The sequence below is a fragment of the Dermochelys coriacea genome, chromosome 5 (genome assembly GCF_009764565.3).
Source record: "Dermochelys coriacea isolate rDerCor1 chromosome 5, rDerCor1.pri.v4, whole genome shotgun sequence".
Classification (NCBI taxonomy): domain Eukaryota; kingdom Metazoa; phylum Chordata; order Testudines; family Dermochelyidae; genus Dermochelys; species Dermochelys coriacea.
This window is the reverse complement of record NC_050072.1, coordinates 81,330,355-81,346,388: the sequence shown is the minus strand read 5'-3', so window position 1 is coordinate 81,346,388 and position 16,034 is coordinate 81,330,355. Positions and strand designations below refer to the sequence as shown.

Below are 16,034 nucleotides of genomic sequence, written 5' to 3'. Positions count from 1 at the left end.
ATTTCTGTCTATTTACATATTCACCTTTATTAACTTTCATTCTTATTCTCCTGTCTCTTGACGATAGCAAAGCAGATAAGGATAGCTAACATCAGTTTCAGAACATGGCAAGACTCACAGATCAATGAAAAACCTTTTAACGTTAGAGGGAATGTTCATTTGTTGTTTGGAATAAATTAACTACTGTTAGTTTCTTTTGTATACTTTGTTCACCTTATAGGCAAAGACTATGACTTTTCTTTGGGATAGGAGAACATGAGGATGCCATTACTGGGTCAGAACAGTGGTCTATCTAGCCCAGTATCCTGTCTTCTGACAGTGGCCAATGCTAGATGTTTCAGAAGGAATCAACAGAATGGGGCAATTATTGCATGATCCGTCCCCTGTCGTCTAGTCCCAGCATCTGGCAGACAGAGCCTTAGGGACACCCAGAGCAAGGAGTTGCATCCATGATCATCTTGGCTAATAGCCACAGATGGACCTATCCTCCATGAATTTATCTAATTATTTTTTTAGCCCAGTTATAGTGAAGGCCTTCATGACATGCCCTGGCAATTAGTTCCACAGATTGAAGTACTTCTTCACAAAATGCACAGTCCTTATATTTGTTTTTAACCTGATGCTTATTAATTCCATTGGGTGATCCCTAGTTCTTGTTTTAAGGGAAGTCATCATTTGTGTCATTTGATATATTCACTATTGGATTCAAATCTTGAATGATGGTAAGAATATTGACCCTACCAAAAAAAAAAAAAACACTGTACAGAGACTATCTGGTAAATTTTTCCTGAGACAGAAATGTCTGACTGGAGAGGTGCAGTTTACTGTGGATATTCTTGTACTTCCTCAAGAGTTTTACATGAAGAAGCAGGGACCACACAGTATGTGCAAGAAGATGCAATAGGCTCACGTGTGTTTGCCTCGTAAGCAAATTTGTGATCCTAGATTGGTTGTTGCATTGGTCATCTAAGGAACAGGCAAGAAGACAAGGCATTAGGACTTACATCCCATGGTTGTGAGCAAGTCATCTAGCTGTTTGACTGGGATTTTAAAGCCATCACAGCCTTTGTTTTGTAGGAGTTATTGTATTCCCTGCCACCCAAACTCTTTGATTTATCTTTTTTATAAGACCTAGTATATCCTGCTACAGATATTTCTATCATTGAATCCTGTTTCCCTGTAAGAATGGTGTGACTGAGGGGCTGACGAGACAGAAGATTCTTACCACAGGGATCCCATATTAGGGCTCAGTTATACCTTTGTCATGAGCAAAGGACTCTACAACATTATGCTGCACCAGGAGTAGCCCTGGAGCCAGACACAACCTGGCTCCCAGTCTCTCCCTGTTTTGCAATGGAAGTAACCTGCATCAGGTCTAGATCTGTGCAGTGTACTTCCCCTGGCATGCCAGTATAACTATGCTAGTTGGCTTTGAAGCAATGGTTCTGCCCACTACCTACCTCATTCTTTCTTCTCCCACCTACTTGTGTAGGAGGTTGGATGTAGGAGCCCCAAAGAGGTTGCTCTTCCCCTGAAATGCTCCTTTCTGTGTTCCAATAGCTGGCACAAGTGAGCATCTGATATCCCATTATTCCCTTGTGCAGCTGTACAAGCAGGGCCACAATCAGGACCTTTTGTGTACTAAATATTTATCTGGTTTCTCACCAGTTTTCTGGGATGGGTCTCAGCAATTTTTATTGCTGCTCAGTTTCTGTTAGTCAGTTTTCTGACATTACCTAGTGGCGCCAGCTTTTTTCCGGTCATCAAAACAATTAGCCTCACTAGTAGGGGTCTGTGGTGATTTTCCAGCCTTCTTTTTTTCCTCTGCACCATATTCTCCATCTGAACTGGAGAGAGACAGACAGACAGGGAGGGGTTCTCTTTATCTGAGGGTCAAAAAACAAAAACCACTGCAAACTGACCTAAAAAAAGAAAATTGTCTGCTATGTACTTCAAATCATTAATTTTAGATTTTAACATATAAAGACTTTAACAATAGGTATTCTTATATCTTTGACCACACTTGGGAAAACTAAATGCATAGCCTCCACTCTTGTTTACTTAGAACTTTAATCTAGTCACTCTTTTCCTTTCTGCCATACTAACATAGAAACTTAAAATAACCTTCTAGATTAGCTAATGTCTACATAGCAACAGTCACTGTCGTATCCAAGTTCTCCTTTGACGATTTTTACTGTTTTGAAATTGACAAAAGTCCTCCCCCCCCACATTTTTCTGATCAGTTCTATAAATAGCTAACATACATAGATAGTTGTTTCTGTTAAACCCTTTCCATGATATGCATTTCAAAAAGTTGTCTTGTTTCCTAGGATGTAGCAAAATGCACAAAAAGTGTCACTATAAAGTTTTATCAGGGCATATGGTAGAACCCACCAATAAGCCTCAAGTTAAAGACAACAGTAAAAGAACACAGAGCACTTTCAAAGATCTTTGTTAGGATTCTCACTAACATGCAGGAAAGTTTAAAAACAAAACAAAACAAAAACAAAACCCAACCCCCTTATCATTTTGAGAAAAGCACCAATCTAGCTGAGGGATAACTTCAAACCCTACATATGAAAGTGGGACTACTTTGTTTTCTCGAGCAGTGTTCAAATGTTGTAATTTATAACGCTTTCAAAAAAAGCAAACAAGGAGCCTATCTTGTTCCTTGTACTCAAGGATACAGCAACAGTTCTTAAAATTTAATGCCAGCAGAGCTATCAAAATATGAGTATTCAATAGAGGAGTACACGTTAATGAAAAAATATAACGATTTAGTACACATTGTTGTTTAGTGTTCTGGAAAGAATCTCCAGCCACAGACCTGATATCATCTGAGCAACGTGAGCTGTAGTACTGAAATTCTAGCAATGGGGGAAAATGACCAGAAATTAAAGTGCTACTATTACACAGTCAGTCATGTTTGTAGCCCAGCTTTGGCTCCAAGTAGTAAAGGAATAAATCTAAACTAAATGAGTTCAGTGCTTCACTGAGTCAAGTAGCACAGGGAGTTAGAATTTTTTAAATTTTCTAATCAACCTACAAGCTATATGTTGTACTTAACACATTCTTTATAGCCAATTATAATAAAAGGAAAATCCTTCAGTCACTACTTACTACAAAGTTTCCATGAAACTTTTTATTGCATTTTATTTTGAATGTGAAGAAGCATCTGTCAGGTTTATAAAGGTGACCTAGGTCACAATATAGGATCTGTGTTTAATAGCCTGCATATCAGACTGAAATCCATCTTTCCCATGGCAAACACATATACTACCATACTAATTAAGTTATATAGTAGCCACATTTAAACAAAAACACAACCCTTTGCAAAATTTGCCCTGATGCTTAATACTATCCTAGATTTTTTAATATATATATGTGCTTATGGGTTCAAGTCTAAAGGCAAAGGAGGAGGCTGTCCAACCAGCTGTATTTTTAAGCCTCTTTGCACTGTCCCCATCCATTGTTTAAAAATGTACTATTCCACCTTGGAAGTTGATATTGATTTTTTTTTAAAATTAAAAAGATATCAGTTGAGGGTAGAATCCCCTCGTATGCATGGATTTTAGTTATAAAGTTGCTTAGGTTTTTTAGTAAGCTACCATATACATCTCTTATTTTGGAGATAAAATCCTAGAAAGATTAGACATTTTCCAACAAACAGCAAGGAAAATAAGAAGGTATGCTAAATGTTGAATCTGTCAGCATTAACTGTGTTCCTTAAAGGTGGTCCTGGATGACCTGAATTTACAATGGACTTCTCAGTGTAGTATTTATAGATCTGTATGCAATTATACAATGGTTATACAGATGGCAAGGCAATCACAGTCCAGACCATCAAATGTCATTGGATAATGATATTACACAATGTAACTTCAATTAAAAATTTTGGCAGATATTTTAATTACTATACCAAGACCAAGGCCATGTCATTCAAAGCACAGGTCTTCTCAGACTGACTTCAATTTCATATTTTCACTTGGAATTGCACAAAGAAATCAAGAGAGCGTCTATGTGATGTTGGCTGAGTGAGGTCAGGAGAGAAACGTTGCAAAATGCTTGTGCAAATCTACCACATTCTCTCAGCCAACAACTGATTACCAATGTTTATTTTATAGGACACAAATAATCAGAGTCTTATACCTTATTTACATTGGGATTTATAAATTTGAAAGCTTGAGAGAACACCCACCTGTTGAGCAACCAGTCCCACACCCAGTGAATTTAATGCCTGTGAAAGAGATACCAAATTGACATTTGCTAAAGAAAATTCCATTTACCCACAGAACAATCAAAGCACAGGGATCAACACAGCAAGTTTCCACACAGTTCCACCAATGGGCTCCAGTTTTACCATAGGTAACAGCTTTCAATGACTGCTGGTTCAGGTTCGATCAGCAATCTAGAGGCGTTGGGTAGCACAAACCTTTTACATCAAGAACACAAACCAGCAGTTTTATTTAGTTTGAGGTTCCAATAGGCATGAACCTCAAAGAGGACTTTGGTCAGGCCCTGGGCTGGCCAGAGATGCTCCCTCCCACTACAGACCAGGTTGTGGCTATCTTAGGGGCATAGAAGGTCCTAGTGGTCCTTTAGCCACTTCTTATGATGGCTTCAGGAGGTAGTCAACTGTCTGTCTCTTTCCCCCCCCAATTCTTAAGCTTCCCGAGAGAAGTAACTTGCTAGAGAGGGAAGTAGGCATTGTTGGGATTGGGGAGTGTGGGTGTGCACACACCTTGAATTTAAGTAACCCTTTACTGGATGTAGGATTGTTATTTATATTACTGCCATGTTGAGAGGCTCCCTTGGGAATCAGGGTCACACCAGACTGGGCACTGTAAAAACTATGTAAAGAGGTTACAGTGCTGCTTACAGAGAAAGCTGACAGGACTTAAGTAAAAAGAAAAGGAGTACTTGTGGCACCTTAGAGACTAACAAATTTGTTAGTCTCTAAGGTGCCACAAGTACTCCTTTTCTTTTTGCGAATACAGACTAACACGGCTGCTACTATGAAACAGGACTTAAGTAGTGACACAAAAACAACAGGGAAGGAAGGATGAGGAACAATGAAGCATCATACAGTTATTCAGGATTTCTCATGGGACTCAACAAGATAAAGAGAAGCGGTTAAATCTCTGTATAATATACAAATACCCTTTTCACCTCTTCCTTTCTCCTGCAACAACTCATAAGAGTGACATTCCAGCCCAAATCCTTTACAATCTTCAAATCATTTACAATCTATGATCCATTGAGTAGTTTTGGTTCCATCTTGTTTTATTTTTTTCTTTCAATTAATCCCTCCTGCCTATTTATTTTAACTGCGGAACGGTGGCATAAATGACTTCACACCTAAAATTCCCTTCCCCTGAATCGGTCCGTCATTCAACTCCTTGCCTTCTTTCCCAACAGCAACTCCATCGTACTATGTTATTCCTGTTACTTGTTCTGAGGGATTTGGGGGTGAGCTGGGCTCAGCCCAACCCTTTCACCTTCTCTCTTCACTGCATCTCTAAAAGCAACCAAAGTCCTTTTTCCCCCTCAGGCCTTGCCTCCAGGAAGAAGAGAGAGAGTCCTGCCCATGTATGGATGCACCTGATTAAAGTAAAGAAGTTTAAGCAGAGTCCATTCCTGCAAATATGTGTTCATGGGTCACAGCTACAAATACCTTCCTACGTATGCTTCATATATACGCTACACCAACACCACTGCCACATTTCACCTAGCTCATGCAATCAGAAATTCAGTACAAAGGAGTAAATCTTCATTTCCTCTCATATGAGCCTACAGATACCAGTTCGCTAAAGCTGAAATCTCTGGAAACTAACTCATCACAGCTGTAAAATATCAGCAATAGCGTGTAATTTCTCTGCCATTTCAGGCGCCTTAGATACTGGTGCACCTTAGTCCGTCCAGGTCTCTGCCTGTGGCACATAGTCTAGTTTCCTGAGAGTCTCATTTGAGTTGTTGGATTGAGTGTGGTGGCCTGTTATATACAGGAGATTAGACTTAGATGATCTAGTGTTCCAAAGTTTTGCAATTTGAGGATTTCACTCTAGTCCAATAGAGCAATTTTTGAGAGAAAGTAGCCCATTCCACCTCAAAACAAACAAACAAAAAAGTTATGGTAGCTGTCATTTTGCTTAACAGGGTTTTCATGCAAGCAGACCATTTTTTAAATATCAAGGTGAAATATCAAGATTTTGAGTTTGTTGTGAATATTTACTTTTAAACGCACAGCTCTAACGCTAATAGAATATCTACTTCAAGATGAACATGCAAAAAAAATGTATCTACTTTTCAGACATGCCACCGCTTTTAAAAAAAAATCACTTTCAGGTTTATTGTGGCACAAAGGAACTATATTTTAATGTTAAAGAGATTCATCTTCACTGATGAGTCACACAATTAAAATGACAACATAAAATTAGTGACATTAAAAGGATATGAACTCTGTGTATTAGAAAAACAGCTGGTTACACTACAGAGAAAAATATACCAAGAATGGAACTGAGGAATGCAAGATTAACTCATAGCAAAAGGAAAAAAAGAGCAGAGAAATATATTAACAAAAAGCAGTGAACTGAATGTCTCTCTAATGAAGTGTACCAAGACACATCATTAGTCAGCACATTTAAAAAGTCATGGGAACTAGATCTTGTCTCTTTTACACACAATATATAAACACAGAAAACTAGTGACAGATCTGAGAGCCCAAGTTCTTTATGCTACAGAAAGAAAGTTCCCTTTGAACTCAAAAGAATGTCTTCTGGATTAGAACATCAGCCACTCAGACTTGTAGCTAACCTGTGCTGCAAAAATTGTATTAAGTTGTTTACAATAGAATTTTTCAAAGGAAAACAAATTCAAAAAGCTACTATTATGAAGTATAATTGCTACTAAAAACCTATACTACATCCTGTTCCCTTTGCACTCACCAAAGGCCACTTTTTGGTTGTTTTTTGTCAGATGTTGAATGAAAGTTGCTTACAAATATTCAGCGTTATTTGATTTGTTAAAAGTTTAATAATAAGCAGCGTTAAATGCATTAATTAAGTGTTCTGAGAAAGGTCCAATTAATTTGTTTTTTAGTTCTCAACACATAATTCAGCAAAAATGAAATAATCCCTAAAACACACAAAAGCGTATTATGTAGATTCTTAATATTCTATAGGTTTGCTCATATTTCCTAGAGTGGCTATTCTTGTCTTCCAAATCCAACCTCTCTCGGAGATCAAAAGCTATCTTAAGTAGTGTCCCACTAGCTGCTTGTTTAGTAAGCTGTCTCATCCATTTAGAGCAGAAACATGCTGCTTGGGTGACCAGTTCTGAAACTCCACCACCACAAAGGCTGCCATTTGTTCACTTGCAGTGTTTGTTCAGAATTAGAAAATATTCAACAGATTAGAAAGTGACTTCACCGGTTTGCAATGCCATAACCCCTGTCATAAATATAAAGGGAAGGGTAACCCCCTTTCTGTATACCCTGCTATAAAATCCCTCCTGGCCAGAGGCAAAGTCCTTTTACCAATAAAGGGTTAAGCAGCTCAGGTAACCTGGCTGGCACCTGGCCCAAAATTACCATCGAAGGGACAAGATACTTTCAAATCTGGAGGGGGGGGGGAAAGGCTTTTGTCTGTCTGTATGATACCTTTGCCAGGAACAGATCAAGGATGCAAGCCCTCCAACTCCTGTAAAGTCAGTAAGTAATCTAGCTAGAAAATGTGTTAGGTTTTCTTTATTTTGACTTGTGAAATTCGCTGTGCTGGAGGAAATGTGTATTCCTGTTTTTGTGTCTTTTTGTAATTTAAAGTTTTGCCTAGAGGGATTCTCTATGTTTTGAATTTGACTGCCTGTAAGATTATTTTCCATTCTGATTTTATAGAGCTGTTCTCTTATCTTTTTTTTTGTTCTTCTAATAAAGTTTTGTTTTTTAAGAATCTGTCTGGGTTTTTTGGGTCTTAAAAATCCAAGGCTGTCTGTACTTGGATAAGAGAATAAATAAATACTTTCTTTTGAAGATGCTGGCTCTATGTCCCTGTGAACTTGTATTATCACAGGCTGATAGAGAAAGAAGGTTTACAGGTGCCAAACCCGGTTGGACTTGTGTTACCATGTTCAGAGATCCGGACCAGAGCAATTGAACCATATAGTTCTGGCCAGATATGGGTGAAAAGAGCAAGCCAAAGGGGTATATGTCAGAAGGACTAAAAGAGAAACTGCATTTTGACCTGTAACCATGACAGCTGGCATCCTATCTTTACCAGATAAGGATGTGGTGAGTCACACTGAAGCAGACATGCCACTAACACCATATAAAATCCATAACCATGCTCAGCATTTAAAAGGAATAGAATCCGTTTATTCTGAACTGTCCTGTTGTCTGGAGTTAAACATCTAAGCTCTGTAGCGTACACCTATCCTGCTTCTGTGGTATAATACACACAGGGGTATTGTGATTTTTGACAGTGATTCAGAGAGCAAATACTATTGAAACATGTTCACAACTCCAAGCAGAATACATCTGGACTAAGAGTGAAGAAATGAAGAGCTGTTTAATGGGGCAAACAAGAAGCTAAGTAGACCAATGGTGTACTCAAGTAGATGGAGTAAATTTATCTCTGTTTAATTTAGAACACAGTACTCTGGCTGGTACATACAAAAGCCCAAAATTGAGCATCTGATTTTGGAAGGATACCATTTCAGTTGTATGTTGGAGGGGTAAAGTTGTCAGACATATCTTTATACATGTGAGGAGAGAGTGTGTTCAAAGATTAAGGAATTCAAGAACAGTACAACTGGAGGTTAGCTTGTTATTACAAGTGGATACAAAGCTAAAGATAGTGGATGCTCTATTCCAGGGGTTGGCAACCTGCGGCACACGTGCCAAAGGTGGCATGTGAGCTGATTTTTAGTGGCACTCTGCTGCCAGCCAAGGTCCCGGCCACCGGCCCTGCTCAGCCTGGATTTGTCCATCCAAGCCGGCATCCTGGGCTGGCAGCGGGCTGAGCCAGGCTGGTGGCCAGGACCCCAGATCTGGGGTTCCAGCTGCCGGCCCCTGCCAGCTGGGGTACCAGCCACCGGCCTGGCTCAGCCCGCTGCTGGCCTGGGATTGCATCCATCCAAGCCAGCACCGCGCTGAACGGCTCAGCCTGCTGCCGGTCTGGGGTTCCGTCTGCCGGCCCCTGCCAGCCAGCATCCCGGCCGCCGGCCTCGTTCAGCCTGCTGCTGGCCCAGGATTCTGTCCATCCAGGCTGGCAGCAGGATGAATGGGGCTGGCAGCCGGGATCCCAGAGCGGCAGTGCAAGCGGCGGACGAAACCCCAGACAAGCAGCGGTCTGGGGTTCCATCTGCCGCCTGGGCTGCCATTCTGGGGTTTCGGCCGCCGGCACTGCTCAGCCCGCTGCCAATCTCGGGTTCTGTTGGCGGGCCCTGTAAAATTTATTACTGGCACGCAAAACCGTAAATTAATGAAGACTTGGCACGCCACTTCTGAAAGGTTGCCGACCCCTGCTCTATTCTTTTCTAGCAGACATTAATGGTCTGCATATCTTCAATCCTTTTGAGAGCAATGCTAGGAGGCTAATTCTCTCATTATAGAAACAACTCACTAAGCCAAATATAAACACAACAGAGTGAACCTGCTATAGTAGATGTGACTATATTTGAGTTATATCCTCGGCCCTCCCTCCAGATCTCCCTCTGTTTTACCAGATCTTCTGAACACCATTGTTTTGCGCAGTGTCAGCCCTTCTCAGCAACACAAGCAGCAGTCTGAGAACGCACGGGGCCTATGATTGACTGCAATGCCTAGTCTGACAGGCATTGCAATGTGTGCTGTAGGTATATTTTGCCTATGAAATGGCTCTTAGGATAACACAGAAGGGATTTGGGGACATTAGCATTGGAGAGTTTGCTTTTCCCTCACTGCTGGTGGTTATTTTTTGCTACAGATTATATTTGTGAGGGTGAGGAAGTAGAGTTATTTGAATATTTATTGATGTATTCTCACTTTGCAGCAATACCTTTAAACATAGCAATATACAAATTTGGTTTGAAGTTTTGGTATTCTTATATAGTATTAGAAAATTTGAATACATTTTAATTTTAAACAAGTAATGAATTTTGTCTAATAAAACAATACAATTGTCTAGTCATTAAGCATGGACTTATACCTTTTAAAACAGCAAAACAAAAAGGAAAGGTATCTTATTGAACTTTTTTAGCCCAGTGAATAAACACTTCACATAATAACCAGATCAAGTCTCACACCATAGTACCTCAGCAGACAGCAGTAAGGTCATTGCGGATGTCATTAGCATGTAAATTCTCACTTCTTAAATACCATCTATTATTAACAGGCAGTATTCCCTGTCCAAAGACAGACTGATATCAAGTTCTATAGAAAAACAGAAACAAATTCCTTATGCCATTAAGTGAGAGGCTAATATTTTATAAAAATAAAGAACAGAACAAACCAGGAATGTAAGCCATTCTGGTTGTTCTAGCTTTCTTCAAAATGTCCCCAGTCCATCTGTCTACTTCAAAAATAAATAAATAAATAAATAAATAATCACTCCAAAACCTCACCACTGCAACTTTCTGGCTAGCCTCAGCAGAAAGTCCAAGGACAGAGCACTATTCCCAAAATCAAAACAAGGCCAGAGCCTGTGGAGCAGCCAGGCTCCTGGTGGAGCTGAGAGCCTGCACTCTCAGCTCCCCACACTGCTCCCCTAAGGTCAGTGGAAGTGCTTCTGGTGAGGATAAGTGCCACCAACTGAAGGCAGGTAGTGTGGACATGAACCACTGCAGTAATTACTCTGGTGGCTGTAAATTGACCTAATATAGGTTGACTTAAGTTTTTAGTGTAGACATGCCCTAAGTTTTAATCAAGATCAAGAAAGGAAGGGATGAGGCACCTGGAGGTCTGAGCTTCCAATTGTTTTCTGCCAAATTAAATAAGGAAAAAATGCAGTTGCCTGCAGAACCTGCTAACAGTCATACTTACAATAGTGCCTGACAAATATTCATGGTTTATGAAAATCCATGGCTGCTACCTAACAATGCAGTCATTTGTGGGCATCGTCACAGGAGTAAACAAGTGAGGAAAAGAAAGCTTGACTTCACCACTGGAAAGTCTTCTTCACATGAGTGTGAGCCAAGTTTTCAGATTTAGCTGTGCTTATGCAAGAGATCTGTAGCACGAATATGGTAGATTCTTCTATATCCTTTTAGCAATGGTTAGTTGTACCAGGTGCTTTTAAAAATACAGATGCAAGGAATTTTTTTTTAAACTTAACATATTCAAAGAATTTTAGTGAAAAAGTCCTTCTGGCTTCCTTTTTAAAAATGGTATAGTTCAGCACTCACAGTGAGAGATTAGGCTGCCAGATGCAGTGTAATCAGGATCTCTGCTCTTTTACAGCACTTTTTAGAAGGATTCTGTTTTGATATCAGGGATTATAACTGTGCTAAACTGTTTTAATCTGTGTAAAGAAATAACCAAAAAATCTAGCTCTTGATTAGGTACACGGGGGGGGGGGAGGGGGGAAGAGAGAGAAGGAAACATATGAAAGGGACTGTTGAATGGAAGCTGATCAGATAGATGAGATATCTGTGAATTAGCACTGACACCTGATCAGTCAACACTGCAAGTGCAGTCTTTGTGCCAGAAGCAGACCTAAACCAAAGCGGCTGGGTCAAGGTCCAGGAGACTTAGTGAACAGATATCATGGAACTACCTGATCTCAACCTTCTTAATAACTTTTGGCTAAGAAATATAGATTAAAGACAAGACAATAATTGGAGAGTTTACTAAAAAACAAACAAACAAACAAACAAACCCCTCATAAACATACATGCTTCTTGATTTGTCACAGGTTGAGATCAGTAATGCACTGCCTGTCCAACTAGCCACTTTTTTCCCCTCCACCGGAGAGGAAGGACACAGGTCTATCTTAGTTTATTACTCAAAACTTCCCTAGCACCTCAGCGAGCAACCCTACCTAAATTCAGCACTCCACATTTATCTCCTGCAGTCATGTGTCTGCTTCCATGGAGACAGACAGCTGATCTGAGCAATTTTATCCACCAGGAAACATGAAGACTTCTTGCAGCAGGAAGTATTGGACTGTAATCCTGGACGTAAGAAGTCTGGATTAATTAGGCTCTGCACAATCTGCAACAGCTCCTTTGACCAGGACTTTGCAGATACAAATAAACATTTATTCCCCTCTCCTGCAGTGTCAGGAAATAAGATTGCAGAGGGGTTTTTATGTTGCAGTACAAGATTAATACAAGATTTCCACCTCCGGCAATCTAGCCATCTTTTTTCCCATTTTCACATTGCACTGAGGATCAGTCTGCTATAGTGACATCTCTTGCTACAATATGTATCAGCCATCTCCACCATTGCCACACAATGTCATCTTTGCACTGGCCAATGTTCTGTATAGTTTTCCCCTCTAAGCTGTTTGTGACAGATTAGTGTATGTCCTTAACTATATCCATCAGCAAACTCCATGCTGTTTCGTGAACATTTTGATTGTAAACTGCACTGCATCCTTCACTTTTACACTGTAGCCTCCATCATAGGATGGGACACCCGGAAGGTGTTACAGTCACAAACGCATGCTCATATACATATGGGAAAGCCATCAAGAATCTTCAACCTGGCCCTGGATAGTCCTCCATTCAGATATGTTTGTTCTCCATTGCCTCCAGCCTTTTGCTCTAAGGTAGATTAACAATAATCATCCTGTCATTAAGCAACACAACACAGTATTTTATGATAAGGAGATAAGTAAAGTTCTATAGAAAGAAAAGGAGTACTTGTGGCACCTTAGAAACTAACAAATTTATTTGAGCATAAGCTTTCGTGAGCTACAGCTCACTTCATCGGAAGCAAAGCTTATGCTCAAATAAATTTGTTAGTCTCTAAGATGCCACAAGTACTCCTTTTCTTTTTTCAGAGTAGCAGCCGTGTTAGTCTGTATTTGCAAAAAGAAAAGGAGTACTTGTGGCACCTTAGAGACTTTTCTTTTTGCGGATACAGACTAACATGGCTGCTACTCTGAAACCTGTCATTATGTAAAGTTTTATAGGTTGGACTCGCTGGAAGTAGACAATTGTCACCTGTGTATCTTCTTCCCTCAGGTGAGAATCTCTTGCTGTTTTGTCAATGGAAAAAGAACAATGTATCTGTTGAAGCCTCTGGCTTTTTACCTGGTTTGTGAGAAAGCATTGAGTATTTCTCTCCATTTGATTCAGCTATTGCTCCCTGAAGAGCTTTCTTTCTATGGAAAATACAGAGGCCGACAGAAGCTGCTGTACTTGGCTATCTGCCTTCTACATCCTGAGCCAGAGCTTCTTGTGCAATATAGCATTTGAGGAAATAGCTCTGGCAGAGAACTTAATTGTATCTGGAAGTTGTCAAAGAATACTGGTTAAGACAGTTTTTTTCATATTGATTTTATCTTTGAAGGTTGCTAGACCAAGCAACAGCTCTTCTAGCATAAGGGCTGGCAGTAACACATGCCTGCATGGTAAATTAAATTTATACTTTCTTCCTCAAGGGCCTGTCAACTCATCTGTCTGGTCATGGGCGTGCAGACTGGGAAGAGTCAACTGACTGACAGTATTAGATCCCACTGCAACATCTACTTTGGGAAGCTGTACAAAGTTCATATAATTTATTCTTTAAAAGAGATATAGAGCAGTTTCCAAATGAGAGCAGTTTTGTATAGCTTCTCCGATTAAGCACAGTAGGGTGGGTTTGGTTCTCTTGGTAACTGCCTGTTGACAATGGGGATCTGTTCTAGCCTCAGGAAGGAAATGTACCATTATTCCAACTACAGGATAGAAGCATTTGTGTGGCTTGGGTGGGGAAGAGAAAAGATACTGGTATTATATTTGGGCATCAACTGGGAGATCTGACACTCAGAGGTCCTGTGGCCACTATTGAACATTAGAAGAGAGCCCCAATTATAAAGCTGTTGTCAAGGCTGTAGGCAGCTAAGTAATGGTTGGAGCAGGAGTTGGAGTCAGGAAGTTGAGACAAGGGTCAGAGGTGGATTCAGAGACTGGGGCAAGGATCAAGAACAAAAGCAGATATCAGGAGCAAGGAAGGCAAGTAGGATTCAGGAGTCACACAAGAAGGCAGGGTCCAACGTACAGCCAGGTAGAGAACAGTTGTGGAGACAACTGTGGGTTTAAATGGGAAGCCCTGGCAAATCAGAATTCATGGTGTTTCTCCAATCAAGCCTGGGAAGTCCTCCCCGAGGTCACTTCAGGTTTCATTGTCTCTCCTGCTCAGTGGCAGCAGAGAGGCAAAAGTCAACTGTGGACCCTGTGGACACACCTTGAAGACCTGTAGGGTCATGACAGTTGCCAGAAAAAATTCTTCATAGACAAGCTGTGTGTGTGTAAGAGTAACAGTGGTACAAAAAGGGTTGGAATCTTGTTATTTTAGGAGTTTAGTCAATGGGACTAGCTGGTGTAAAGCAAAAGCCTAAACAAAGTCATGCTCCTGTATGTGACATACACAGTAAGAGAGAGATAAGATGGATGATGTAATACCTTATTGGACCTGCTTCTATTAGTGAAAGACAAGCTCATGAGCTACACAGAGCTCTTTTTCCGGTATCACATAGTAAGACATAGACAAGCAGCTTTGCACTTTTGTGAGTTGACAGTATACATGATCTTCAGGGCAACCAGGGGAAATTTCCATGGCCTAATTTTCAGGAGTACTTAAAAGCCACAACTGCAAATGAAGTCAGACAGGTGCAGGTGCTCAGCACTTCTGAAAATCAGGTCCAGAGCATGCATTTTAGGCAAGGCTGGGAGTACCACCTATTAGTAATATTGCCCAACACTTCCCAGTGTAAAACCATGGTATCTGTCACTTATAGCTTTGGCAAACTGTTTCAGCTGAAATTTTCTGTACCAGGTATCTGCCTAAGATAGATTCATTTCTGGGAAAATTTCAGACAAAATAGTTCAGCCATTTCCAAGACTAAGGCTAGGAAAACACACATTGTTTTCTCCATATAAAAATAAATCAGACCAGGTTAATTCTAGTATTTCCTAAATTGAGGGCTTAAGTAATGTTCTTTTAAATGTAGTTTTTGCATGTAGTATGAGAGAATTATGAACATGATACTATTGATCAGAGGACACTAAACCCTTCCATTGCAAAGTTCCAAGCATGCAAGTGTAGTATAGACGCACATTTAAAAAAATAAAAAAGCGAAGAGCAGACATTTAACAGCTACTGAGCCTAGCTGAAGATTGACCAGGTTGACTCTTCATAACTAGAAACACTAAATTGCAGACAGCTGCCAAAACCCTTCACAACAAAAGACAACACACACCAACAACCCCACATATACAGAAAGAGATGGGAGGAGGGTCTTTAGCACAGTTTCAAACACTCTCCACCCCTTGCATGGCCCTATGTCACACAGCTCAAAGTACCGTGTACTGTCACATGAACGTCAGCAGACCAGGGCCCCCCATTTTTTCCTTCTCCCAACCTGTGATTATTTATCAAACAGAAATTGAAGTGAGCTGTAGCTCACAAAAGCTTATGCCCCACTGTTCCTCTTGACATTCTTGTCAACTGCTGGAAATGGCCCACCTTGATTATCACCACAAAAGGTTTTCTTCCTCCTCCCCCCCACCCGCTGGTAATAGCTCATCTTAAGTGATCACTCTCCTTACAGTGTGTATGATAAAACCCATTGTTTCATGTTCTCTGTGTGTATATATAAATCTCCCTACTGTGTTTTCCACTGAATGTATCCGATGAAGTGAGCTGTAGCTCACGAAAGCTTATGCTCAAATAAATTTGTTAGTCTCTAAGGTGCCACAAGTACTCCTTTTCTTTTTGAGAATACAGACTAACACTGCTGCTACTCTGAAACCTGTCATTTTTAAGTTAAAACCCTTCATTTCTTAAAAAGTCTGGTGCACCAAGATTAGCAAGACAAAATTTGTCCTGTGTTGTTATCATTAGTGCATGGAAC

General features: G+C 40.4%; 1 protein-coding gene across 5 annotated transcripts in view; it reads right to left on the bottom strand.

Annotated features, from left to right (window-relative positions):
- Positions 1 to 16,034, bottom strand: part of GRAMD2B (GRAM domain containing 2B) — a 72,291-nt gene that overhangs the window by 29,991 nt on the left and 26,266 nt on the right. For 3 of the 5 annotated variants that reach the window (XM_043514697.1, XM_038402980.2, XM_043514696.1), the window contains exon 2: positions 1,737 to 1,847. The exons of 1 other annotated variant lie outside the window; for it this stretch is intronic. In XM_043514697.1, coding sequence (XP_043370632.1) covers positions 1,737 to 1,847 — 111 coding nt within the window. Of the gene's footprint in view, positions 1 to 1,736; positions 1,848 to 8,015; positions 8,150 to 16,034 lie in introns of those variants that run through there. One more of the 5 variants, XM_043514695.1, reaches the window with a different exon arrangement.